This window comes from Agelaius tricolor, unplaced genomic scaffold, assembly GCF_023055355.1.
Source record: "Agelaius tricolor isolate 1412-34295 unplaced genomic scaffold, bAgeTri1.0.p SCAF_7, whole genome shotgun sequence".
NCBI classification, from domain to species: Eukaryota; Metazoa; Chordata; class Aves; order Passeriformes; family Icteridae; genus Agelaius; species Agelaius tricolor.
This window is the reverse complement of record NW_027269267.1, coordinates 38,179,798-38,205,981: the sequence shown is the minus strand read 5'-3', so window position 1 is coordinate 38,205,981 and position 26,184 is coordinate 38,179,798. Positions and strand designations below refer to the sequence as shown.

General features: G+C 36.3%; 1 protein-coding gene across 9 annotated transcripts in view; it reads left to right on the top strand.

Annotated features, from left to right (window-relative positions):
• Positions 1-26,184, top strand: part of GPC5 (glypican 5) — a 602,268-nt gene that overhangs the window by 355,790 nt on the left and 220,294 nt on the right. For 2 of the 9 annotated variants that reach the window (XM_071430985.1, XM_071430984.1), the window contains 2 exons: positions 14,969-14,985; positions 15,174-15,375. The exons of 5 other annotated variants lie outside the window; for them this stretch is intronic. In XM_071430985.1, the coding sequence (XP_071287086.1) occupies positions 14,969-14,985; positions 15,174-15,245 (89 nt within the window). In that variant the 3' untranslated portion in view covers positions 15,246-15,375. Of the gene's footprint in view, positions 1-5,149; positions 5,247-14,968; positions 14,986-15,173; positions 15,376-26,184 lie in introns of those variants that run through there. 2 more of the 9 variants (XM_071430991.1, XM_071430992.1) reach the window with 2 other exon arrangements.

The window sequence follows — 26,184 nt, the reverse complement described above, 5'->3', positions numbered from 1 at the left end:
CTTTAAGTCCTGCTGGTAGATATACCTGACAACATTCCTTTAATTTCTCTGGAGTGCTTCTTAAAATAGAATTCTTAGTTTGTACAAATGGTGAGAATTCTGTAGTTTCTTGGCTTTCACCTTATTTACAAACATAAAATATATGCTCTGGGAAGAAAAGGGCAAGAATGCTGTCACTACATGTCTTTGTGTATTTCACTCAGATATCTAAATTAACAACTCGAATTTATTGCAGTGTTAATAAGGCTTCCATGTGATTTCAGTTGTAACACATCATTGACTTTTTTTTTGATGTCTCTTACATTCTGTGAGTCTCTGTTTCACCCCAGCTACCTCTTCCTGCTCCTGCATCACTTCTGTTCTGGCATGGGCACTTGTGCAGCTGTTCAGAAATCAAGAGTGGGAAACTGACTTCTCTGAAATTACAACCATTCATATAATTTTTTCTTCTATGCAATCACACAGCTTTTCCAGGTGAACACAGGGTACTGCACCCAGCTCAGCAGAGGAGAGTAAGGGGCAGTTATTCAAATTACCACTGGGGGCACCTGGTGCACAGCTAAAGAATTCTGATTTCCTAGCTTTGTAAAGTCAAAATGTGCCAATAACGTACTGTTTGTTATTAGCACTAATTTATGATATACCGAAATGATCTTGATATTACTTCTAGAGGCTCAATAAAAATAGATATTTTTCCACACAGAAATTTTGAATTATTCACTAACTTTGAACATTGTCTAATGCCTAACACTTAATTTCAGTAGTCAAAAAATAGTTTTTCTCAAACTAAGATCAGCATTTTGTTTAGTATTGCATATAAATTTTAAAACTCCCTAAACCCTCTTTTGTTAAATGTTCAGAAAATGCTAATTTATAAAATCTCTGGTTAGAAGAATCTATTTTCCACTACATTTCAAGTTTATTACATTATTTTCATAATTGATTTCTAAATTAATTTATCTTAATTAAAGAAGATTTGGTACACTAGTTCTTATCTTTTCATTAAATGGCAACACTAAAATTTTCAGTGTGTGGTGTACAGTTTATTCACCATGATAATGGTATGATGTGAAGATTCCTTTTCTGTGAGAATGTTTTACGGAATAATCTGTCAAATTGTCTTGCTTCCATTTATTTCACATGCATTGAAAATCTTTAAAACTAACTGCTTGTGATTTTTCATGGAGCTTCTGTACCAATGCAGCCAGCATAACAAATATAATTACCCCTGATCTTTCAGCATTCTAATTCCTGCACTCTAATTTTATGACTACTTAAAAAAAAAAGAATAGAATAGCATTTCAATGATTTTTTAAGCAACATAGAAATTTATGTCAACAATAAGGTATTATGAGGAATGATAATAAGATGTATCTTACCTTCCTCATTCAAGTTTGAATTACCTTGCTGTTATTAACCAAAATGATACTGTACAAAGAAACAAAAATAATGAAGAAAATATTGCCCAGTATAATGGAAAATAAATTGAAATTATCAGTTCAGAATGCTAAATGACATTAACAGTTTATCACTATTTACCTGTGAGAATGAGATTAGAATATTTATGAATCCAGACAGAATTGAAGCTGGGTTTTTTTTTATGAATTGTTGCATTCTGAACAGATTAATGTCAGCTGGATCATTGAAAATCTAATCTAGTTGTTAGAAATATCCATTTCAAATGCATATCCTTGTATCTATTTTGATGCTGTGTTGAAAAACTTTATATAACTTCTAGTGTATAAAGAACTTCAAATCAGTATTTAAAACATTGCAAATAAAAGTTTAGAACAACAGAAAAAGAAACAGGTAAAGAGAGGGTAGTTCAGTATGTTTGTTACTATAATTTCCAATATGCTTATTACTATAATGATTTCATGTTTTTCCAGTTATACTGCTGTTTGAAAAAAAATATTAAAAAAGCAGGATGGAACCCTAGCCTTTTCTAGATTGTAGTCGTGACATTGCAGTTGGCACTATATAATCAAACTTCTTTCAAAGAATAGCTCCTCATGAAATGGACTTCAGTTTTAAAATGGTGCATTCTTTCCTGGATCTTTGGCAGTATGAAACTGCATCTTTCAAAAATAATCTGCTCTGTGTTGATGCAGCAAGCTAATAAGAGCAAATAAAAGTTCTGTTTATGAAAGCATATGGCAACCCTTATGTTTGTAAGATAGCAAAACTTACTATGAGGTTCATATATAAATAAAAACTTAATTCAAGGAAAATATGAACACTTGAGAGGAAATAAAACACGGAGCAGCTTTGATTTATAAAATCTGATAAAATATTATTTATATTGAAAATGTGGAAATGGGAACAATTTCCCTTCCTTTCTTCATGATTCATATACATTTATATGTTCCTGAATAAATGATCAGTATGTATCTTCTAATAACCACTCACCTATTAATAAAACAGATATGATATGCAAGTTGAACTAATAATTTATTTTGCATGGCACAAAATCTTTTTGCACTTAACAGTTAAATTAGTGAGATGTACTAAGACTTGAAGACTGGAAAACAGAACCTAAATAAGGAAAAGCTGGAAAAGAGTCTGCTGAGACTAAATGCTTCAAAAATCTTGGTGGATATTTCCATCCACCTGTGACATGGTGATTATTTTGTTTAAAGAACAAGCAAACTTGCACAGTGGATTGTACACATGGCCCCCATTAAATGATATCTTCACTACTATGATTTCATAGCATTTCCTGTTCCAGTGCTGCAGGCTGCCTTGTTACCAGATGCCAGTGGATATTTAGACCCATATGAGCAGGCCAGATGAATAAGGTAGGCTAGTTCAATTTCAGGATTGCAATCTGTATTGAAAGGTTTATATATTTAGGATAAAAATATGGAAAAAATACAGAATTATTAGAAGGGAAAAGTGGCAGTGAAAAAAGGGGTTAAAATAAATGGGTAGTGGGTAGAATTTAAAAATAATTTATTCTCCAAAAATTGGCTTTGTTTTAAAAACACATCTATTATAAGGGTTATTCTCATTAATTTCTTTATAATAGTCACAGGTCTGGTTTATAATATTTTGAAAAAAAATTCAAGTTTTCCTATTTTTATAGTTGAATAGTGCACTGAAGAGAGGGATTTACTCCTATGTTATTAGGTTATTGATATTGCAAAATGTAGTAAAGGGCATAATGGAAGGAAGAATATCAAACATATATTTTATCCATGATCTTCTTCAAAAATGCATTTTATCTATGTCAGTTTGTCTATAACTTCTTTTAACAGGGATTATATTACAGCAACTTGTATGGGAGTTTATTTGGAGTACTTGCTCCAAAACCAAAAGGCAAAGATTATAATGCAGTTAGAAGTCACTGACTGCAAGAAATTAAAAAGATATTTGTTCTTTGCTTTACAACAGAAGTAATCTCTTTTATACTGGAAGAGGCTGAAGGGGTTCATGTTCTTTGGAGATGAAAGTTCATTGGATTAATTGTCAATTTAGCTTCACAGTATCCAGCTACCAAAGCCAGGCATTCAGCAGGAGTCCATTGGCAGAGGAACACAAATGGTTTCCTTTTCAGTGCAGCCCCTATCTCTCACAGGCTTTTCCAAGTTACCAGATATATACAGTAAATTGTCAGTTCTAACATCTCCTGGATCTTAATCTTTCTTTTTTAACATGAACTTAGAGGCCAAAAACTTAACTGAAATTTCATATGAATCATGACTTCATACTTCATGTAGCTACAGTGATATTGGATAAGTGAGGCTGCAAAAGAGAGCTGGGCTTTGCCCCTTGCCTACCTATAGCACATCTCTTGGTAAAGTGTAGAGTAATGCTGTCATGTTAGTGTATATGACCCACTCCAGAATCCTCTCCATACTTACACAACCATAGTGAAGACTGCTCAGCCCTGTTGCTTTAGAGCTCCTGAAGCAGTTACTTGCAGGTCTGTAGCTCACTCTGAAGCAAACCACATCCCCAGTCTACTCTTTGGTGTATACTACAATTCCTCACCTTTACCTTACCTAGTCTGGTACAGACTCCTTAACTCATGTAACGCAGTTCAGACATCTATTAAAGAATGAACTGGACTCCAGCAATCTCTGCTCCTGTCCATGTGCTGTACAGAGAACTATCACAGAGATATGTAATATATCACAGAGATAATGTAATATGGCCACAGTTGCTCAGATTAAGCATTTTCAAAGTGATGACATTAAAAAAAATTAGAATGCTCTTTCACTTAAGGAAGCTTTTAATCATAACAGGGAGAGCAAAAGGAGCAATTTAGACATAAAATCAAGGAAAAAAATTCTAGCTGAGGGCTGTAGTTCACTTAGGGAAGGAACCTGAGAGTTATATGTGATACAGACAAGCAGAGACATTACCAAGTGCCTTGTGGTCTAGACCTTAATGGAAACAAAAAATGAGTTTGCAGATACACTGTCTTCTTTCTACCTGAGAGGGAATTAGTGAGGGAAGGATGTATAAGTAAAGAAGGAGTCTGAGGAGTCTATAAGTAAAGAAGGATCTATAACTAAAGAAGGATCTATAAGTAAAGAAGGAGTCTAAAAAAGGGATAAGAATGCTTTGGGATTCTCAAAGGTAAGAGGAAACAAATTTGAGGAGTCAAATTCCAGATCTAACAAAGTCAGTGGCAACATTCCCATTTACTTCATTAGGAGTCAGTATGAACAGAAATATGAACAGAATATGAAGAAAGGAAGATTTCTCCAGTTTTGTGATGCAGCATCTTATGTTTATGTAAAGTCTGTCTCCCACAGGGAAGAGCTTTAGAAACTTCATACAATAAATAGAGTTCACATTTCTCTGAAATGCAAGAGCATCAAAGATGAAAGGTTTAAACTTTTCAACACAGCAATCCAACAATACATAATTGTTTGCTACAGAAAACACAAAGTTGTTTCAATGACATATTTTGAGAACAGTGGAAATGTCCTTAATAAACTCAAGTGATCACCTTTGAAAGTCTGCTTTTGAAACAGTTCATGAGCTAATGCTGTAATTTACATTGCTATAACAGCAGATTCAGGGAGAAAAAGGTCTCCTGAATGTCAACATCTCTTCCTTTATCATGCTTTTTTCCTTCAAAGGATATGATTGCACTTTATTTATTTATTTATTTATTTATTTATTTATTTATTTATAGTTTAGTGTCTAATCATACCTGGAGCTCCTAGAGTCAGTACGAAAATAGAGTTGTGCCACTTACAAGAAATTTTGTTTTTAAGATAAGTTATTAAGTCCCACAAACTGTCCTGATTTAATGAAAAGTTAGTAGGTGCGTTATCTTACTGATTTTTTAATTTACTGTTATTACTTATTGGTACATTTGGATTAAAAATGTACTCAACCTAATTTCTGCTAGGAAAGCTATTTTTGATTACACTTATACTCACAGATACATTTATTATGCTTTCTGAAATCTTGAATATAGCTGTTTGAGAAAAGTTACAAAGCCGTAAGTGGCTTATATTTAGTGTTAACTATTTGGCTAAAAAGGAAATGTTGTGGTTGGTCTTCTTTGATTGTAGCTGTACCCCACCAAGTGTTGCAGAAAAGCTCCTGAAGATGTTTGCTATAGAATTTAAGGAGTTTTTGAACATCCACATTCTTCCACTCAGAGAACTGTTAAAACTCAAAACCAGTTCAAGAACTTGTAAAGCTAAAAAGGCAACCAACCACTGAACATGACAGTAAATAGAGCATGTCTGAGAAACACTTCTTAAGGAAATAATACCACTGGGATTTTAAATGTGTAAATTCTTTATTTAGCTATAGTTTACTCTAAATATGATTATATAAGTATTAAATATATATGTAAACTAGGCATACTTTTGTAAGTGAAGATATAATTGTGTTTCTCTTTTCTACAAAACTATAAAATTACTGCATCCCTTTTCTTCAATGAGAGATGGTTTAATCTTAAAATTTGTACTTAAATTGAAATGAAATTATTCTAGGAAGTTTTTATTAATGACTTCTGAGTTTGAAGGAGAAACCTACTACTTTTAAGAAAATAAATGTAATGGATTTTTTTCAAAAGGCTGTTAATTGGAAATATTTTTTTCCCTGCATTTATATACTTGAAGGTGAATCTCATTTTCTGAAGGAAGAAATAGCAAAAATTACAGAAAAAATCCCTGTGTTTTCTTCAATAAAGTCAGAAATATTTGCAACCCATATAGGCATTCATAACCATTTTACTGAATACAATTTTTAAAAAATTGTATTTGACAGGATGTTGTGAATTCCAAATGTACGTTTATACAGATTATGCCAGAATGACACTTTTAAATATTAATTAGCTGTTCAAACATGTTGCATATCAAAGCACATCTGGTCTGTGGCAAAATGTGAAAAGAAATGGCACATCAGCTTTTAAGATACACTGATAGGGTCACATAGATCAGCTTGTTCCTATCTCTACTCAGGGAGTTTCATCAGCATCTCACTTTTTATGACATAGTTTGCATTTTAGGAGACACTATAGTGTATGCTGACATGCCAAGATTTTCTCAACAAAAAGTTGTTATCTGAGTGGTGAAGTAGAGCTTCAGGACTGGAATATCTGGAGCTTTCTGTTCCTGTCCCCAGGGGCTTTAAACTTGTATCCTCATGAGAGTCTGAGAGTTCTCAAGCACGGAGCACACAGGCACGATGTCCTTCTGGTAAAGCTGTGCCACTGCACAGCCAGCAGTGTGAGGTGCAAAGGGCAAAACTGAAATCAAGGAACAGAAGTCCTGGTAGTTCTGCAGGATAATACAACTGTTCCTGGGGGGATGGAAAAACTGGGGTTTTGTTTCTGTTCCCATTATGACTTTTTAGTCTGTTGACCCTCACTGGAGGCCAGGCACCCACCAGAGCCACTCTATCACTCCCCTAAGCAGGTGGACAGGGGAGATAAATATAATGAAGGGTTCATCAGCTGAGATAAGGACAGAGAGAGGTCACTCACCAAATACCATCATGGGCAAACTGGGCTGAACTTAGACATATTAATTAAATTTATTACTAACAAAATCAGAGCATGATAATGAGTAGTAAAATATAGCTTAAAAATACTTTCCCCCTTTCTTCTCCCTAGCTCAACCTCCTCCCCCAGTGGCAGAGAGAGACAGGCAATGGGGGTTATTATGGTTCATGACCTGAGGCTTCTCCTGCAGATCAGGTAGAGGAGTCCTTCCCCTGCTGCACCGTGGGGTCCCTGCCACAAGCAGCAGCTCTCTGCAAACCGCTGCAATGTGAGTCCGTCCCACGAGTCCTCCCAAAACTGCTGCAGCATGGGTCCCTCTCCCACGGGGTGCAGTCCTTCAGGCACAGCCTGCTCATGTGGGTCCCTTCACAGGGTCACAAACCTGCAGCAAACCTGCTCCAGTGTGTGGGCTCCTCTCTCCACGGGTCTGCAGGACCCTGCCCAGCACAGGCCTCCCACGGGGTCACAGCCTCCTCCTCCCAGGCACCCACCTGCCCTGGTGTGGGTGTCCTCCATGGGCTGAGGGTGGATCTCTGTATCCCCAGGGACCTCCATGGGCTGCAGGGACGCAGCTGCCTCACCATGGGCTGGCTGCACCAGGGGCTGCAGGGGAATCTCAGCTCTGGCACCTGCAGCACCTCCTGCCCCTCCTTCTGCACTGACCTTGGTGTCTGCAGGGCTGTTCCTCTCACATGTTCTCACCCCAAAATGACTTTTTTCCCTTCTTAACAATGTTATCACGGAGGCATTACTGTCATTTCTTATCAGCCCAGCCTTGGCCAGCAGGGTCTATCCTGGAGCTGTCAGGGATTGGCCTCTGCCAGACACAGGGGAAGCTGCTGGAGCTTCTCACAGACACCACCCCTGTAGAACCCCTGCTATCAAAGTTTGGCCATGCAAACCCAATACAGTCTGGTTCATCCAAAAGCTCCTGCATGCAGTGCATAAAAGCACACATTAGACACTTTTGTTGTAGATCAGATGAACCACACACTTGTCTGAGAGGTGCCCTCTTCGACCCTAGTCCATGTAATTTTACACGTGATTCAAACCCCTGTCCAATTTAAGGTCGTGATTAGTAGGTCCCCTAAAACCATATCAATTCCCTTAATCCTTTCACTTCCTTAGATCTGTAGTTGTTTTCAGGACAGGTAAAACAATTTAAAGTGAAAGCAGCTTTTCATGTGCAATGGAATCGCTGTTTTACAGTGATTTTTTCATATCTGGAAGTCCTCATAATATATGAAACTGGAAAATGAAAGAAATGTAGGTAAAGACCTATCTGGAATACTATGTAATACTTTGGGGAAAAGTGACAAAGCAGGTTTTGAGATAATATCTTCCAAGATGATTTGATACAAGCAGATAATTTATGAAATATCTTTATTATGGAAGAGTCAAAATTAGGTGCTCAGATACTAGAAATAAAAAAACCCTACATTTAAATAAATATTTCTTTTTAAATGAGACTATTCAACATGAAGTGCTAAGAAATTGATATAAATTAACATAAAATTTTTCTGATCATTCACTGAGATTATAAAAATTCCCTTGTGGCCATAGATAGAATTAGAGAAGCAAGAGTGTTATTGACAAGGACAAAAATGAAAGAAAAATAGTTCCTTTACAAAATTCAGCAATACTAGTGCATAGCAGAAAACCTTCAGATTCTCATAGCTAATTAGCTACTACATCAATAAACTGTCCAACAGTAAATAATACAGACAGTCTATATTTTATGTGACTTTAGTAAATGTCAGGTATCATATTAAGGTGTGTGCCAAGACTTTATTAAATCAGATTTGTGTTATCATTTAAATGCATTTTTCTACTTCATGTGTGCACTAAAGTTCTGCTAGAGAAAGCACTGATCGGCAGCTTTTGTAAGTTATTTATGTCTGTAAAAAATGAACAATAACGACTGTAAAATTTGCCCTGCTTCCTATACAATGTCCTTCCACAAATCTGTGAAAACATTTCATAAATGCTTGGAAATAAATGGATACTTTCTTGAAGAATTAATTCCTAAAATTTTTGAAAATGCTGCTCTTAATATATTTCCATTATTTTACCTCCCTTTCTCTTTTCTGTAGTATTCCAATTTTCTTTTCAACAAATTCCAAGAGACACTAGCCAGAATTCTTGTTTTATGATAGAAAGATCAGTGATCAGTCAAGTGATTGATTGAGCTGTGCCCCAAGTAAAGCTCCAGATTGTAGGCATTTACAATGAAGTAACCAAATGTAGGTTCTTTATTCATTTGTCCCAAGCTAATCAGGCAGTGCCCAAATATAGTGTCTGCATGTGAGCAGCTGAACTGGGTTCTGGGCATCCCCTGACCTAACTCACCTACAGACACTTATGTCATGGTCCAGTTGTTGTAATTATGGTGTTTAATGCGTTCTAAGATTCAATTTTCTTCTCCTTCTGCTGGCCCAGTAGTACACAGGCCTCTCACAAGACTTCTGCAATATGTGCCAATCCCAATGGAGGTTTTGGATACTCCTGACTTCTCAAAAGGTGTTTTTGTCTAGGTATATGGCGGATTTATAAACTTTTATCTGAATCAATGGAGATCAAGGGCTTGGTCCCCTCTCCAGCCTGGAATGGGCTTTGTCACTAAAGGCAGAATTATAGGCTACATGTTGAAGTCCATTCTTGCTTTCAGCTTTCTTGAAAAAAAATTCAGTCTTTGCAGTGAACAAGCAGCAAATCTGAAGAATTACCCTTGGGACAACAATATCCCTACAATAATGCATTTTCTATTTCCTGAGAGGTTTCTCTTGCATTCTACCATCTCATGCCTGAACCTTTAGCTGGCACTAGAGGCAAAGGGGAGCACTTCAGAGCTGGGAATAGGCTGTTGACCACTGAGAAGTGCATATGGTCTGCAGGTCATTCAGATGAAGGACTATGAAAGAAGCACATACACTCAGCTATGAGGAGTGGAAGGCATTGCCTAAGATGAACACAACTAATTTACATTTTTCTTCCTTGGGCCTGCCTTTCTGCCACAACTGAATTTTTCCCTTTGGCATCTCATTCCAACATTCTTTCTGTTTTCAAAAGTACTGCATTGAGTAGTGAAAAGTAGTAGTTCAATGTTTCTAAAAGGTTTTGACAAGAGGCAACATGTTTTGAGGGGGTATAAAGTAATAATATAAATGCTTCTTCCAATAAGCATTAAAAAGCTGCTTGTAACAACAGCAATTTCTCAGTTCAGATGAAATGGGTGAATTCTTTGAGAACTATTAATGAGAAAATAATTAGTTACTCAATAGCCCAATAATGTTATTAATTCGTAATGCGTTGTGCCACGTATGCTTACAAATGCAAAGAGAAAGTAATATTCAGAATAAGAAGTCACAATTATGGTAGTAAAATAAGTCCTATTTGAGGAATCTTATTTCTGACTATTAGACAGTTGAACACACTCCTTCAACACAGTGGAGTATAAAAGCTACTTTTAATTCTATGATCACCATTCTCAAAGACAGCAAATTACTCCTTGTACTTTTTTGAAAACAGATGTACATATAGAATAATTTTACTTTTTTTTTCTTTTAGTAAATAAGCTCTGCTTTTTAAAGAGTTAGTTATTCTTAGGGCGCTTTCTTAATGGCTGCAAATTGCAGTTACAGTATGACACTCAGATGATCAATATATTGTCTGCTTATATTTATCAAATGTTTTGGAATGTGTGTTCCTGGTAAAAAAAAAAGTGAAAAAAAGCCTTATTTACACCACCAGGAAGAACTTCAGGACTAATTTCACTGCTAAGAAACTGAAGAACACCATGAGTTTCTCTAGGGTGGTAATTTTTTTTTTCTTCTACCACAAGGAATAATATTTTGAGGGCACATACTAATGTTAAAGGAATTTTTTATTACTCTAAATATTCTAAATGTTCCAAAAAAAGTCTAGGTACATCTGGAACAAAAATATTTGCCTTTCAAGATTATTTGCTTCCTATCTTGGGGTAATGATTTGTTGCTTGATTTTTTTTTTCTCCCTTGGATGCTTGGTTTGAAAAATTATGGTTGAAATGTACATTTTTTCATCTCACTTTTTTCTCCTCCTCAAGAACTAACTTGTAATATATCACAGCTGTCATTATAATGAGAGAAAACATCATGATGCAGCAGAACTTAGTCAATTCAATTATATAGAAAATGCAGTGAAATTATTTTGATAGAAATGCACCTGCTGAGGCTGCCTGCTAGGCTACTCCACAATTAGATACTGTGTAAAAAGTTATTAAAAAGTTCATTTAGACAATTTATCTCTCAAGTGTGTCTGGGGAATATTTCCCTGAAGAAATGGTCAAAACTCCAGAGGAATGTTTATTTCAAAGGTAAAGGTAAATTAGGCAGCCCTGTCCTAATATGGTGAAGATACACACTGTCTTAAAAAGAAATTCAAAGGTTTAAAAGATTTGTTGATGGATGGGATCAAGCCACCCATGAAATATATAGCCCTGGTCCATTGGTCTGAGAAAAACATGAAAGAATGAGGGTTTCTTAAGGAAAAAAAAAAATCTCTAATGAGCATTCCACTGATTTTGGATTGCATTGGTAGTAATAACACAATAACAAATGACAAAAGAAGTTTACTGTAGAAAATGACCCAGAAGAATGAGTGAAGGCATATTCTGCTTTCTCTGAAGAGACATACTGCTAGCATTTTGGAGTCAGCTTCTCCACCAGGACTACCAGGAAGAATAGTACATTTCCCTCTGTGAATGGCTTTTTGATGCATCTCTCACTGTTCCTGGTTGGTTGTGTCACATCAGCAACTGAGGCAACAGCATATTGAGCTGTCATGAAGCAAAAGCTTTCCATAAAAATACCCATACTTGCAATTAGTTTATCACACTTTGCCCATTCACCTCCCCAGAAAGGTAATAAATCACTTCTGGAACTTACATCTTCATTACTGCTAGAATCATTAATCTGTGATTTTATTTTTTTTAGTAGCTTATTTTGCTTACAAGTTATGACAGCTTTGTCCCATTTTTCTCCTAAAATAGAGTGATTGCTTTAACGACAGGATGCATTCTTACAGTTCATATTTTGAGTTTAAAAACTGCTGATTGTTTTAATGATGTTTTATAAAATGGCCCTGTTTCACTGGTAGTTCTCAGGAGTGTGAAAAAGACACACAAATCATCTTCTCTAATAGGGTATTGTAAACAGCCTGATTTAAATGAATTTAAATATTGTCACTGTAAAAAGTGATTTGTTCCTTTGGTAGTTGTCTTAAATTTTCAAGAGTATTTATCCATGAAGAAAATACCAGGAAAAAAAAAAAAGATATGTTCTTGGTTTTGAAGAATAACAATTCATTTCTTAAAGCTGGACAGTAGATGGCTGTGACGGTGTCCACAGGGGTTTTTGGGTGAGGGAAGATACGAGGATCTGACTCCATGTTTCAGAAGGCTTGATTTATTCTTTTATTATATATATTACATTAAAACTATACTAAAAGGACTAGAAGAAAGGATTTCATTAGAAGGCTAGCTAAGAATAGAAAAAGAAGGAATGATAACAAAAGCTTCTGTCTCTGACAGAGAGTCTGAGCCAGCTGACTGTGATTAGCCATTAATTAGAAACAACCAACATGAGCCAATCACAGATCCACCTGTTGCATTCCACAGCAGCAGATAACCATTGTTAACATTTTGTTCCTGAGGCCTCTCAGCTTCTCAGGAGGAAAAATCCTAAGGAAAGGATTTTCCATAAAACATGTCTATGACAGATGGCCAGTATGCTGTTAGCATTATTGCTCTATAAATGCATGTATAAAATCTAGCAAAAGATTTTACACAGAGCTACACAGAGCTGTTTAGCAACTTTACTCAAATTATACTAGGAATCAAAGAAGGTTCTCATAGAAGACTTTCTACATAACATCTTTCCATCAAGTATATTGAATAAATGAATTAAAATATATATAGTAAACTTATAGATATACACTTAGCAAAAAATATTCTTTGTATGCTGTTTATGTTAGAATAATTTTAATGTAATACCCAAAAAGAAGACAAAAGTCTGGAGAAACCATGTGGTATGCAGAGAACTCAAGAAAAAAATCTTGAATTGATTTATTTAGAATATTAAACTATGTGAGTAGAAGATGGAGTCTGGGTTCATACCTTCTGCTCTGAAAGGCTTCTCAGAAGAATTTTGGTTCCAATTCAAAACAAACATGGCAAGTATTTGAACACTATCTTTTTTGGTTTTTTTCCTCAGCTGTTGGCACAAAATAATACTGGGCCTGCAAAAACTAATGAACTTCATAGATTTTTGGTTTTGGGAGCTGCAGTTATATAAGAAAGTGTCATAATTTCTGGGATCTTAGAATGCCTATCATATGATGTATTTCAAACATTACCTGAGATTTGCAGTTCATTCATATCTGGAAAATATCAGGACCAAAAATTGTCCCATTTTCAAACACATATTTTATCAAATATTTTAGTTTACAATTGAAAATGAGAAATATCTGTCATTTAGCCTTGTTTTTTAAACAAACATGAAGGTGTACATAACTGAAGAAGATTCAGGAATGCTAATGATAGGCCAAAAAGCCTTATTTTCACTTAGAAAAATAGGATATCACAGAATAATAGATTCAAAGAATCATTTAAGCTGGAAAATATATTCTAGATCAAATTCAATCATTAACCCAGCACTGCCAGGTCTACCACCAAACCATGCCCACAAGGTCCCATATCTACCCATTTTTTAAATACCTCGAAGGAAGGTGACTCCACCACTTCTCTGGGCAGCCAGAAATGTTCCAACATTTTGGTGAAGAAATTTTTCCTTGTGTTTAAGTAAACCTCCCCTGCTGCAGCTTGAGGCCTCTTTCCATCCTATTCAACCTCATGCTATTGTGTATATGTATAGAAGACATTCAAGTAGCTGTGCATATACAAAGCTCAAAATTATTTCTTCACAATGATGAAGGAGACTCAAACTGGCCAGTGAAACTAAATATGTAAACACTATTAATGATTAAATCATAGTTTCAATAATATGAATAAATCAATTAGACTTCATGGCTTTTTATAGCATAATATATGCCCTTGTGTTCATGAATAATTGATGTAAGCAACAACAACCATGACAAAAACAACAAACAAAGATAAATAATCCTGTAATATATGTTGGTTAATTCCTGAAAAGGTTAAGAACATCAAATTTTCAAATATCATGACCTGACTTTAATGACCCAGTAACAGGCTGACATTTGCAGTACCGTTTTTATGCAATAACACATCACATGCAAAGATCAGCAAGTGCAATGCAACCGCTTATCTCAAAGGAGAAAAATAAGTAATAATGGTACAAGAGAGGTTAATAACAGGTACAGGTCCAGCCTGGCTTTTATCAGTCTCCTTAGAAAATGAACTGGGAATTGCTGTCAACTTGATTGGAAAGCGCAGAGGAGAAATAGATACATATGGGAGACATCAGTCAGAGTGGAGAAGACTGGTCTGTGTGAAGGTTGTTTGCAAGGTTACCTGGTCTGACGCAATGGAAAGATGGAATTTGCATCTCAAAGCTTTGTTCCTTTCTCAACATAGTGTCACATAAATTGTCCGCCCTGGGGTTTTAATTTCACAGATGTCTAAGCTCATTTAGAAATTAAAGTGCAATAATCTGTGATCCACACTGTATCTCATCATTCTGTTTTTTTCTCAGGAAATGTTACATGGTGATTGTTTTGTTTACACATCAGAACCGTACTCTAAGTTATAGGCTTGGGGTTTGGGGATTTTTGGTTTAATATATCTGTGCTTTTATGCAAAGGTTTGACCATTATATATTTTTCTCTAATATTTCTGTTTTATTTTGGGGAGAACTTCAGATTTGCTTTTTTTTTCATGTTTTATAATCTGTGTGGTTTTTCAATCCCTAATGAGTATAGCTGGATGACAGATGCTTTATAAAGATTTTAATTATCTCCCTTTTTTTTTGTTAACAGGGATATTATCCTCTAAGGTATTGGCTCTCAGTTAAAGGAAAAAAAATGTGTTTTACTGTTCAGTAGCTTCTTCAGCAGTTTAATTGTACTTTGAATCCCAATAAAATAGTGTATTATTAATATACTGAATGAAATTTTGTGATTAATTTTCATTTTACACAATGTTTTTAGATTTCAATAAAAAATATGTACATGTTTATTCCAGATTGTGATTGGCAGGACTGAAGACAGAAATAAGCAAGCAATTCATCAGCAAAACTTTCATGAGCAAATATGAGCATGTAAGGCTACATCTGCAATCTCCCCACATTAGGAGCATAATTAAAAAAAAGAAATTAGAGATACAGTATTTTATATAGATATGCCAGTTCCAAAAATCCAATGAAATAAAGATTCTTTGGAAATTACTTTTGAAAGTCTCTTGATTTTGCCCTTGAAGATCATGTGCAGCAGTTCTAGAGTGCTGGAAACTATCCTGCCAAACAGGAGTCTTTCTTATGTAAAGCTACTTTGAACAATGTTCTTTCAGCTCTGGCACTTCATGGACCAGACATGACCTCTCCCAGTAATCTGGTCTTCCATTCAGACTTCATAAACTGAAATTACATCCCCAAAACATAATACAGGTCGTGGAACTCCATTACACTGTTTAGTTGGCACACTTCAGTTTCTGCAGGGTTTCCTGTCTCACAGAGGTGCACAAACAGACCTCATAATTGTACCACTCCAGGTCACCCTTAAATGTGTCCTTAGACCAAAAGCCTTCTACACATTTTAATATGGTCTTAAAAATAGTAGAAAACCAAAAATTACAGCATTATCTATAAACATCCTAATTAGCACTTTTCAACTGTGTCTGTTTGACTTAATTTCAATTTCCTTTCTTTCTCCTGTCTATGTTGTTTGTTGACAGCTGGCCAGACAATCTTGTTAGATCAGTGCAATTGCAATAAACTACAATACTAATTCAAAGCAGCGGTGAAGAGCATTGTATTTATTACTGATTTAAGGTTCAATTTTAAAAGGTAAGGATAGAGTGAAAAAGAAAAAGGGAAGTTCTGACTGAATTTTTTATAGCCTTGTTATTGCTAGTAAATGTCTACATCATTCTTGCATATCTGCAAATACAGTTTGTTTAACAGAACCTTTCCCTAAGAAAGAACAATGAGTGGTATTTATGCCACTTACAGGATGACTATTATGAAATGCACCGTATCAGAGGCAAATTGCCCCCAAGCCAGAATATTCAGACACCCCATGATTTCCCCAGTATATAACCTGGAAGTTCTGCAGTTTCAGTTGCTACAGCATAGCTGCAGGCAGGGTAGGAGAGGAGTAATAGAAGCACTCCTATGCACTTTGTGGCTGATGTTTTTCAAAGCAGTACCTAATTACCACTGAGAGTGGTATTCATCTCACTTGACTCCAGTCATCTGTATCTGATCTAATTACCCTTGAACATCTTTGTTAAGGAAAGGAATAAGCACTGCTAGGGCACATCTTATTCTCATGTAGACATCTAGAGCTAATTTGAGGGCTTTAAAGGTATCTAAGATGCTTTAAGGAATCCAAAACTTAGGGTTTGGCAGATGTTTGAAACTGCTCTCCTGATGCTTCCAAAAAACTCCCAACCCCAATATTATAGGTTCCGCAACAGAATTTTTCCCTTCTGGCACATCAGTGGAAGACCATGTGGGATATCCTAGCTCAAATTTCAGCAGACTTATGTAGGCAATTTAACTGAGTCCCTGGAATTGAGGTGAATAATTTCCTAGTTGAGAGCATTTCTCTCCATTGTCTGAGGAAGGAGCCTTTGGAGTCAGCTTGGATGTGTATTTCATCCCATGAATCCTCCTTGGAAGCTGCAAAATGACCCTCCTTAACACTACTTGACTTAGAGTTAACCTGGAGCATGTAATTCCTCAGTTACAGTCCTTGTATCCCTCAGAGTTACCTTTGCATTTCTCCCTGACAGCTGATCAGGGCTATAAGAGCACCAGGGGCTGGACTACAACAGGAACCCAAACAGGACCAAGTACTTGAAAACTTGTGTATGGAGTTTTATAAAGTGGTGATGTAGTGGTTCAGGAGGATAGTAACAGTAAAGGGCTAGAAAATGGTAATCTTATTAAATGTGAAAAGTAATACATGAGGCCACACCCTGATAGTAACTGCTTTAAAGGCTTTATTTTGAACACCTCGGTTTTCCCTTGACTGAGAACTATACTAACTGAGAACTATACTGACTGAGAACTATACTGACAACTATAAGACTCCTCAAAGTACTGTGTTAAAAAGGCTTTTAATAAAATTTGGAGCAATGGCTCCTGGAAGATATAGTGTTCTAAGCTGCTATTTGAAATAGTGAAAGAAGATGGTGTCTCAGTGCTGTGAGAAATGAGCTTAACTTAACACAGGATCCTCCTACAAACTGAAGAATTATTCTGTTTTCTTTCAAAAGATTTATTGCTTTTGGAGACAGAAGGCTCTCTGGGCATTAATGAAATATTGAGTACCATTTTTGTATTCTTTGGGTACTTATACTGACTACAAAAGTAGAATCTACTGTAAACTGAGTAATTCATTCTCTACTCACAGTGGGCAGGCAGGCATTCAGCTGTCCCCAGGAAAGCCTAGCTTCATCACACATAATGGTGACTTGGAAAAAAAACCAATATCACTCAAAACTATCACTCCCTTTTTTATTTTTACCCCATCTTTATATGCTAAACATGGCACTATATGGTGTTAGATATTCCTTTCATAAGCTGGGATCAGCTGCCCCAGCTGTGTCCCCTCCCAGTGTCCCCACACAGCCACAGATGGCTCACTGGTGGGGTTGGGGTGAGGAGCAGAAAAGGCCCTGACTGTGCAAGCACTGCTCAGCAACAGCTGAAACATCCCTGAGTTATCAACACTGTTTGCAACACAAATCCAAAGCAGCCCCATATCAGTTACTATGGAGAAAATTAGCTCTGTCCCACCCAAAACCAGCCAATGTAAAACAGAAAGATAATATTTTAAATATAGCATCGCACAGTCCTGAGAATGTGCTGCAGTTTGTTTTGGCAGGACCAGATAAAGATGCAGTGCAGCATGTTGGAATACATGTATTCATTCAATACATGTATTTTATTCAGCAAATGAATAAATAGAACTTGCTGTGACAGAAATGTACACTCTGTGGCACAGATGAGACCAGATTACCAGGATAGCATCTGTCTATGTCTGTAATATGAAACTTGCATAAACTACCGAAGATTTTCTCTTTAAAGGGAAGAATTCTCCTGTATCAGAGTATGTATATGTACAGTGTGTATATGTTCTTCTGTATATACAGGGTATGTACATGTATTAGCTCTTGTTTCCACACAAGATCCCACATGGATCCTAACAGCATGACAAGCTTATTGCAGTTTGTTAACAGAAGCTTTCTATGATTAAGAACAACAACCATCAAAGGCATTAATTATAATTACCTCCATTGCTTATCCTTTGCTTCCCCACAGTCTCCAGATTTCAAATTAACAAAAAATCACAAAAGTTTCTACTTTGTAATTTTCAAGTACATTATGCAAGTTGACAATATTCCCTTCTTTCCTTTTCACACACTGTAATAGAGGTCTCTGAAAAGACACATTTTAAATGATGCCTACCAGCACTTCAAAGCCTTCTCTTGCATGGTAGACCTAAGTTTAGCTTAATCAATGTTTGATGTAATGAAAATCTCTTGACAGAAGTTGATATGCTTAGAAATAAGTCTCTGATGCTTCATTATATATTCACAGAAAGGTGAAATTTGTAGTGATTATGCACACCTCTGAAATGTGTCTCATTGGATTAGCAGCTATAATTAGCATTCACTTTTATGAAAGTCAGCTTAATAATATTACTTTCCCTACCACAGGTAATATTCTTCTTGGTAATAATACTTTATTCCATGAGCAAAAATAAAGAAAATACCATTATTGTGCAGAATAGCATGTATTTTATTTAATTGATCTCTGTTTTTAAAAGCCTAGATTTTCGACTTACCCAAAAGTCTTTGCTGATCTGAATTTACTGTATTTATAAAAATACCTTTTTTCCCAACAACACCCTTAAAATGTTGGGGAAAACAGGCTTCCTGATAAGTAGGGAATCAGCTGGGACTAGGGGCAGCCAAAGGCTACCTTATATTCCATTCACAATGCATTGGTTTTGTAGTGCAAATTTATTCACTACCTCTACTGGTAGACTGGTAGTACCAGCTTTTTTTCATTTGTCTTTGTATCAAGTCCAATCTGAGGTAATAATTCGTATGTTTCAAAACGTGGTTTTACAGAAACCCTGCAGAACTATGCTAAAAATACTTTGTGTGATGCAGCCAGCCCAATGCTGCTCTCCACCATTGCCTTATTTGATGGTTCGTAGTTATTGTAGTTAACCAACCCAAGAAACAGTTCTTTTTGTTTCTCTTCAGTCACCAATTATTTCAGTCAGTCTATACAATTGGTGATTTTCATCCAATTACTGTTATTCATACATCAGAAAGATCCAGTTATTTCTGTGAGAAGTTCCAGTCCTTCTCCATAGTGATGAGATTGTCATCAGCAAACCTCATGAATATGGTTCTGGTCTTTGTGCCAAGGTGATTTAATCAAAAATGTTAAATGCCTTCAATCATTGGGCAATGCTGGGAAACTCAACCAAACAATCAATGATGGGAAACTTAACCAAACAATTCCCTGTAGAGAAAGATTTGCATACCTATAGCACCCAGGTGTCTTCTTGACATGTAATCTGCCTATTTAGACAGATTAAGTGAAATGAAGAAGAAAACTAGTAGTACTCATATTTCCAATAAATCAGCAATAATAGATTTTTAATTAACTCTCACTATAGAATGAAAATTTGAGGCTGTAATTAAATTATCCTTTAAAGAATAATTTTTAGCATCATAGCTTCATTGTGTAGCAGAGAGTAGGTGAAAACACAGAGAAATCCTGGGGGCTGTATGTACTGTACAGGTTTCAACCTATGTTACTCAAGAGTAATGGAGAACCAGATCAGATACACAGTATTTAATTGCTATCACAAATATGTTGTGCTTTTGTAGGGGAAACATTAGGTACACTCATTTCAATGTGAAAATAATTTATTGTCTTTTTCCAGGGTTCTCACCAAACAAGTTTGTATTCAAATCTACATGCTAGCAATGCTTTATAAACTTTTTGATTCATTATACACCCCATACCAAAGTGTTCTCTTAAGTAAGATGATTGCACCTCTTACTGGAATTCCTAGACTAACCTCACTTTTGTGGCATTTTCCTGACAACTCTATTAGAACAAGCCTTTTTTCTAGTCCCTTTAGAGGCTTTCATCTTCTAGCACACCTTATACCAAATACAATGCTACAAAATTGTATCAACAATTAATCTGTTAAAAAAAGCAGCTACTATCATTTGTCCTACCAGTAAGTGTCACAAACCACAGGTAGGGGCTGTGGTGTTCCTTGTAAATTCTCACGCAGCTGAACAGAGACATTGGACCATGTGTCTGGGAAACCTTGTTTTATTTTACAGTCACCAAAACTTTGGCAACCATCCCGTTATTTAGACTGAGAAGGTGCTGGCTAACAAGCCTGTAAATTCATACAGTAGACTTCCACAAGTGACAGATAGCAAGCCCTTTATTTTGCCCACTACACTTCAGTAAGTTGTCAACTCCCACCAGAAACTCCTCACGGGTCTGGCTCACAAGCCACAATACACCCTTACACAAACCGTGTACTCCCCACTCCCACAGCAGAGTTTTAACATGGAATATGGAATAGAATATGATAGTTGTGCTTTGCTGGGGCAAGGCAAGGAAAAAACCAAATATCACCAGTCCTTAGATCCTCCACTGGTGCTGCTGCCTGGATGATCCGGACCTGGATGATCCAGATCTGGATGATCCAGTGCTGGGGCAAACAGTGAGATGAAGAAAGCAAAAGAGCAGACCAGAGAGAAAAAAAGAGATGTCAGAGACCCTGAACAGCAAGGAAGCTGCGGTTTTTCTGGGGCCTGGCTAGCTCCCGGAGGCCCCAGAACTGGCGGGTGCCAGCAAACCCCTGCCTCGGTGATGAAGGCGCGGAGGGATCCGGCCGCTTCACACGCACTCACATCCGCGGATGGATCAAGCCAACTCAGCCGACAGAGAGCACTTGGGGGGCTCCGGTGAAATTCCAACAGGGCTTTATTTTCAGGGAAATCTGAGGGTGCCGAGGGGAAGGAAAACGGGGTACAGCTCTGATGAAGGGTGCCGGAGCCGGGGTGCCGAGCCCCAAGCCCGGCCGGGACTTAGGCTTAAGAAAGGGAACGGGGGGGCGGGCTCAGCGGTGCTTTTTGACCACTAGGACAGGGGTACAGGGGTACAGGGGTGGTATTTTGTGAGGTGATCCAATAGAAAAGTTTAGAGCAAAGAACTTTCTAGCAAGAACGTTATAGTTTACATTTTACTGACTGCTCCACCCCAGGGTATCTCAGCTTCATACTCTTTGCCCCCTCCCCCCACAGGAAGCATCTTGCTAATCTGTCTTTTTATAGTTAACCTGGTGCAGGCCTCTTATGTAAATTAGACTTTTCAGGTGTTATTGTGTATCATGCACAGCCAGCCCTTCTCCAGGAAATGACTTGGGAGGGTGGGAATGAGCGCCAGTATCAAAGCACAGCAGGAAGCTGGATCAGAACAGCTCTGCCCCACCTCCATGGGACCCTTCACTTTTGGTGACCTCTCCTGTAGCAATACTCAAAATGTTTGAGACAAATCATTCTGCAGTATGGTCCTCTACAGAAGGTTGCTGCATATTTACAAGGGTATATGAAATAAATAACTCTTGACAGAAAACAAGCTATTTGTTTGATTGTTCAAAATAATTGCTTGACCCTTTTGTCATATAAAGACCAGAGGATTTTTCACTTTCCATAGTCTTTGCAGGATTTTTAGTGCCATTTGTGTCAGTGAACCTCTTGTTATTTATCTTCTTTATTATGTCCTGTATTATTCTGTTTGCAAGTCACTCCATTGCACTGTATTTTTAGACCAAAAAATTATAAATCTCTGTTTAATGTAAGTTGTCAAATAAGGATATTTCACTAATACATAAGCAGTTTAAACTCTGCACAAAAAAGCAGTCTTAAAAGAGTAAATTTTCAAGTAACACTTATGAAATAACATTTAGGACAGTGTTTATCACTTTACCTCCAACTCTAGAAATGCCTGTGCTCTGTGAACAAAAAAAAAAGATTTATGGAGTGCTTAATCATACTGAATTGAGAAATAGTTCTCTATTCCTTCTCTGTAAGGCATTTCTGGACCCTCTGCAACACCAATGTTCACCAAGGTGCATTTAGATTGCACATTAAAGTTTCCATATGGAAAAGCTCAACTCTTACAATCTCTGTGAACAGCTTGTGTTACTCATCTCATTGGAAGCAAACAACTCTGAGATGGCTGAGTTGTGAAAACACTGGTATTTCACTATCAGGCACAGAGGATTCATTTCAGATTTTCATTTTAGGCAGAGTTGAAGGGGGATCAGAATTTCAGTGCCTGATTCCTGCTATCACTTTTTTAATTGTAGTGGCTTCCTAATGTGCAACTGTAGCTTAATAAAATACACTAGATAATTGGATGACCACATCATGTAACAGTTTCTTTTTGCACTGCATATGTTCAATCAGTTAAAATAACTGAGCGGCTGAAAATATATTCGGTATTTACTCACAATAAGTACAGTAAAAATAAGACAATCCTTGTGTAAATCTGTCTGGTATTTTTCATTTCCAGAATCAAAAATGCCCCGATTTCTACATTTCTGGTGTATCTTTTTAGCATATTATTTTGCAATTTTTTGCTGTCGTTAGGGCTTAAGCTTTTGTTTTCTGTCAAACGTTATTTATTCATATACCCTTATTAGTATGCAATAACTAACTGCCATAGAAAATGATATTAGCTGTCCTTTATAATAATTTATTTCTAAATAGCTGTATAGTAGCGATGACTATATGATTTCATGTTCTCCCAGTACTGCTTTAGGAGGGGCAGAAATCCTACTCCTATCAGAAACTGTTGGCTATTGGAGACACTTGTCCTGCATGACTTCAAAGGATCGCTGCACTACAAAATCAGTCAATGCCTAAACAGTACATGATAGGAATATATATAGGGTTTGGGTTTTTTAAATTTTATGTTCAGCTTATTCATTAATGTCTATGAAGAGTTTTTTTTTTCTATTAAAATGTACAATGACATTTACAGGAAGCATGGATTGAATGTCCTCCTTTTATTTTTTTTCATTTTACTGTTGCTTTCTGGTAAAAAACAAGCTATGGTGAAATTGACTTTCTGTCAGCCTAATAACTATTAATATATTGGATGCAGTGAAGCATCACCCTACATGATCCATCTTTAAAGGTAAAGTTGTTTTTCAGGAAGGTCACAATTTATTTATTCTCCATTCATTCTTTCATCTTTGAAGAGGAATCATTACATAAACATTGAGCACATTTGAGAATTCATAACAAAATTTTGTGTGTTCTCTGCTTAGAAGTTTAAACTGGTAAAATTAATAAAGCTTTCAGCAATATAGTGAGGCAATTTTTTAAAATTTTCTGTAGTGACTGATACTTTTACGTATTTTTTCAACGTGGAATTTTTCAATTCAATTAAATGAGTCTATGGAGACATCTAATGATGTGCTTATTTAATTATATTCTTTAACAATTATATTTAGTTTATCTAGATTTTCCCAAAGTAAAAGGGGTCTGAAATCTAACTTGGGTCAACATTATTCAATTGGCAATATAATAATACTTCCAGACAGATGCAATTACAAATTCTTTAACATTTTGGAACAGTTTCAGAAGTAAAACTTTTATTAGGCCTTCAGACTGATTGCAAGTCAAATGCATTCAAGGTTCCAAAAGGCAAGGTTCATCACAGTTTGACTCTCCCTAGGTCTGATATAATCTAAGTGATAGGAGAAGGAAAAGGACTATGACAGCAGGCTTTTGTGATATGTTTTGTAATTTAATTTTTCAAGTACCTTCATTAATCCATATCACAATTAATCCAAATTAAATTAATCCAAAAAGGTAGAAACAAACTTCAAGCTGGAATATAATGACAGTGTTGCCTTTGGCTGGCAACCTTTAAATAAAATTTCCTGCAAACTTCTATAAAAAAATGACCATTATTGTTTAAATTTCTTGTTTTGAACGAATCATAATTAATCATTATCCAGTGTTCCAGGACATATGCAAGCATATGTAAAATGGTTTGAGAAGGGTGAAAAGTCTGATTTGTCCTTGCTGAGATGAGTTGACCCAGTTGTGTTCATTTACTGGATTTAGGCAAAAAATTATATTTTGTCTTAACATCTTTCCATGGAAAACATGGCAATATTCATTTCTATTTTCTGCAGACTGAATGCAGTTATCCCACTTCTCTGGTTTCTAATCCAGCTCAGTTTTCATGTACAGCTGTTTATCATAAAATGCTTGTTAATGGGCAACTGATACTGCCCAGTGGATGAGAAGATTATTGAAAAGTGTGTTGCAAGAGAAAACAGTTTTCAAATAAAACTTGTTCTCTTGCTATAGAATTCTGTAAGGTAAAACCTTTTTTTTCCCCCATAACTTCTAAAACATTTTAGAATACCTTGGTTTAAGACTGTTAAGAGCTTTCTTAAATTTCTTATGCTATTGAGCAGTTAGTCTTTAAGAATTTTCTTTAGTAAATTATTTTAAATCCCTATGTTTTAACCAAGCAGGTCCTTCCCACAGTTTAGTAATGCATTACCACCACTACAGGAACTTCAGGGGAATAGGCATCAGCAATTGCCCTAGAAAGAATTGTTCACTCTATATCTGGGCCTCACATCTCTGTTTTTCAATGTTATGTGCCTATTCTGCACCAAGGTCACACAGTGGAAGATTGCTTTCACTCCCACATGCAAACAAGAAGGGTGCAGCAGCTGCAGAGTTGCCTGTGCCTTTGGAAGTTGTTAGAATAATATTAACAATATCCAACACAGAGCAGTGAGCTGCAGAAATGGGTTTATTAGAAATTGTGAGGACGGTGACAAGAGTGTTTGCAGCATCTCCCCAGGGACCTGATTCAGCAGATAACATATAACCCTTATTTCTTGCCTGAGTGTAAGCATTTTAGCCTTTTCAGAGGAGGAGAGTAATATTTTATTTTAAAATTGCCTCAAAAGAGTAGGTGAGACAAAAGGCACTGGAAGCACTCTTGCTTGCTTGGCAGGTGCTGGAGATGTGATATCAAAAGTCCAAAAGCTGCCTCTTCCAACACTCAGGAGATTGGGCTAGCCTCACTCTTTTCCCTTCCTATTCTGTCTTCAGTAGTTTTAACTAGACTTTGCTCCCAGGACTAAGAAACACAGCATTTTCCAACTAGAAGTAAGTTTCCCAGGTATTCCCAGCCAGTTCATTATTGCAATGCTTCTTATACTGCCCACTGTCTGGTTTTCTGTAAGAAATAGCAGTGCACTACTACCGAGAGTAGAAGTTGCAAATGTTTCATAAAACCTTGATTTTCATGTCATACTTAAAACTTATTAAGTGTAAAGGGACATGATTTAATAACTTCTTAATACTTTTACCTTTGGTGTTTCTTTTTCTTAGTTACTGCAGTAATAATAAATGGTTTACAGGAATTTAGATAGGCAGACTTTTTTCCTGTACGCTTTGCTCACCGAACTTCGTAATTTTTCAGCACATGAAAAAGATATTGAAAAAGATTTGGTTATGATGTCTTATTTTGAGTGGTTTAAACCTAGCTTCTGACTCCCTCTGTGTGCATTTAGACTGCAAAAGTAAGGGAGGGAAGACATATGGCAATCTTTAATTTAGCAGTGAAAATTTGGTAGTGGTTCAATATCCCCTTGATCAATCAATTCCATCAGGTTTTAATACTTCACATAATATAAGCAGTTGCTGAGATACCACATTGCAAATTAATGTATTATTGTTCATTCCTATATATTGTATCTTCTCATATATGGCCTTACTAGAGTTTACGGGGTTTTTCTTCAATACTTATTCTAACTTTGAAAAATGTAAGAGCTTAACTGTCTTTATTAACTTCTTATATTGAGACAGTATTTATAACCATTGATTTAACCTGTTCAACCTTATTATAGTTTTCTTTCTTCATCAGAACCCTTAA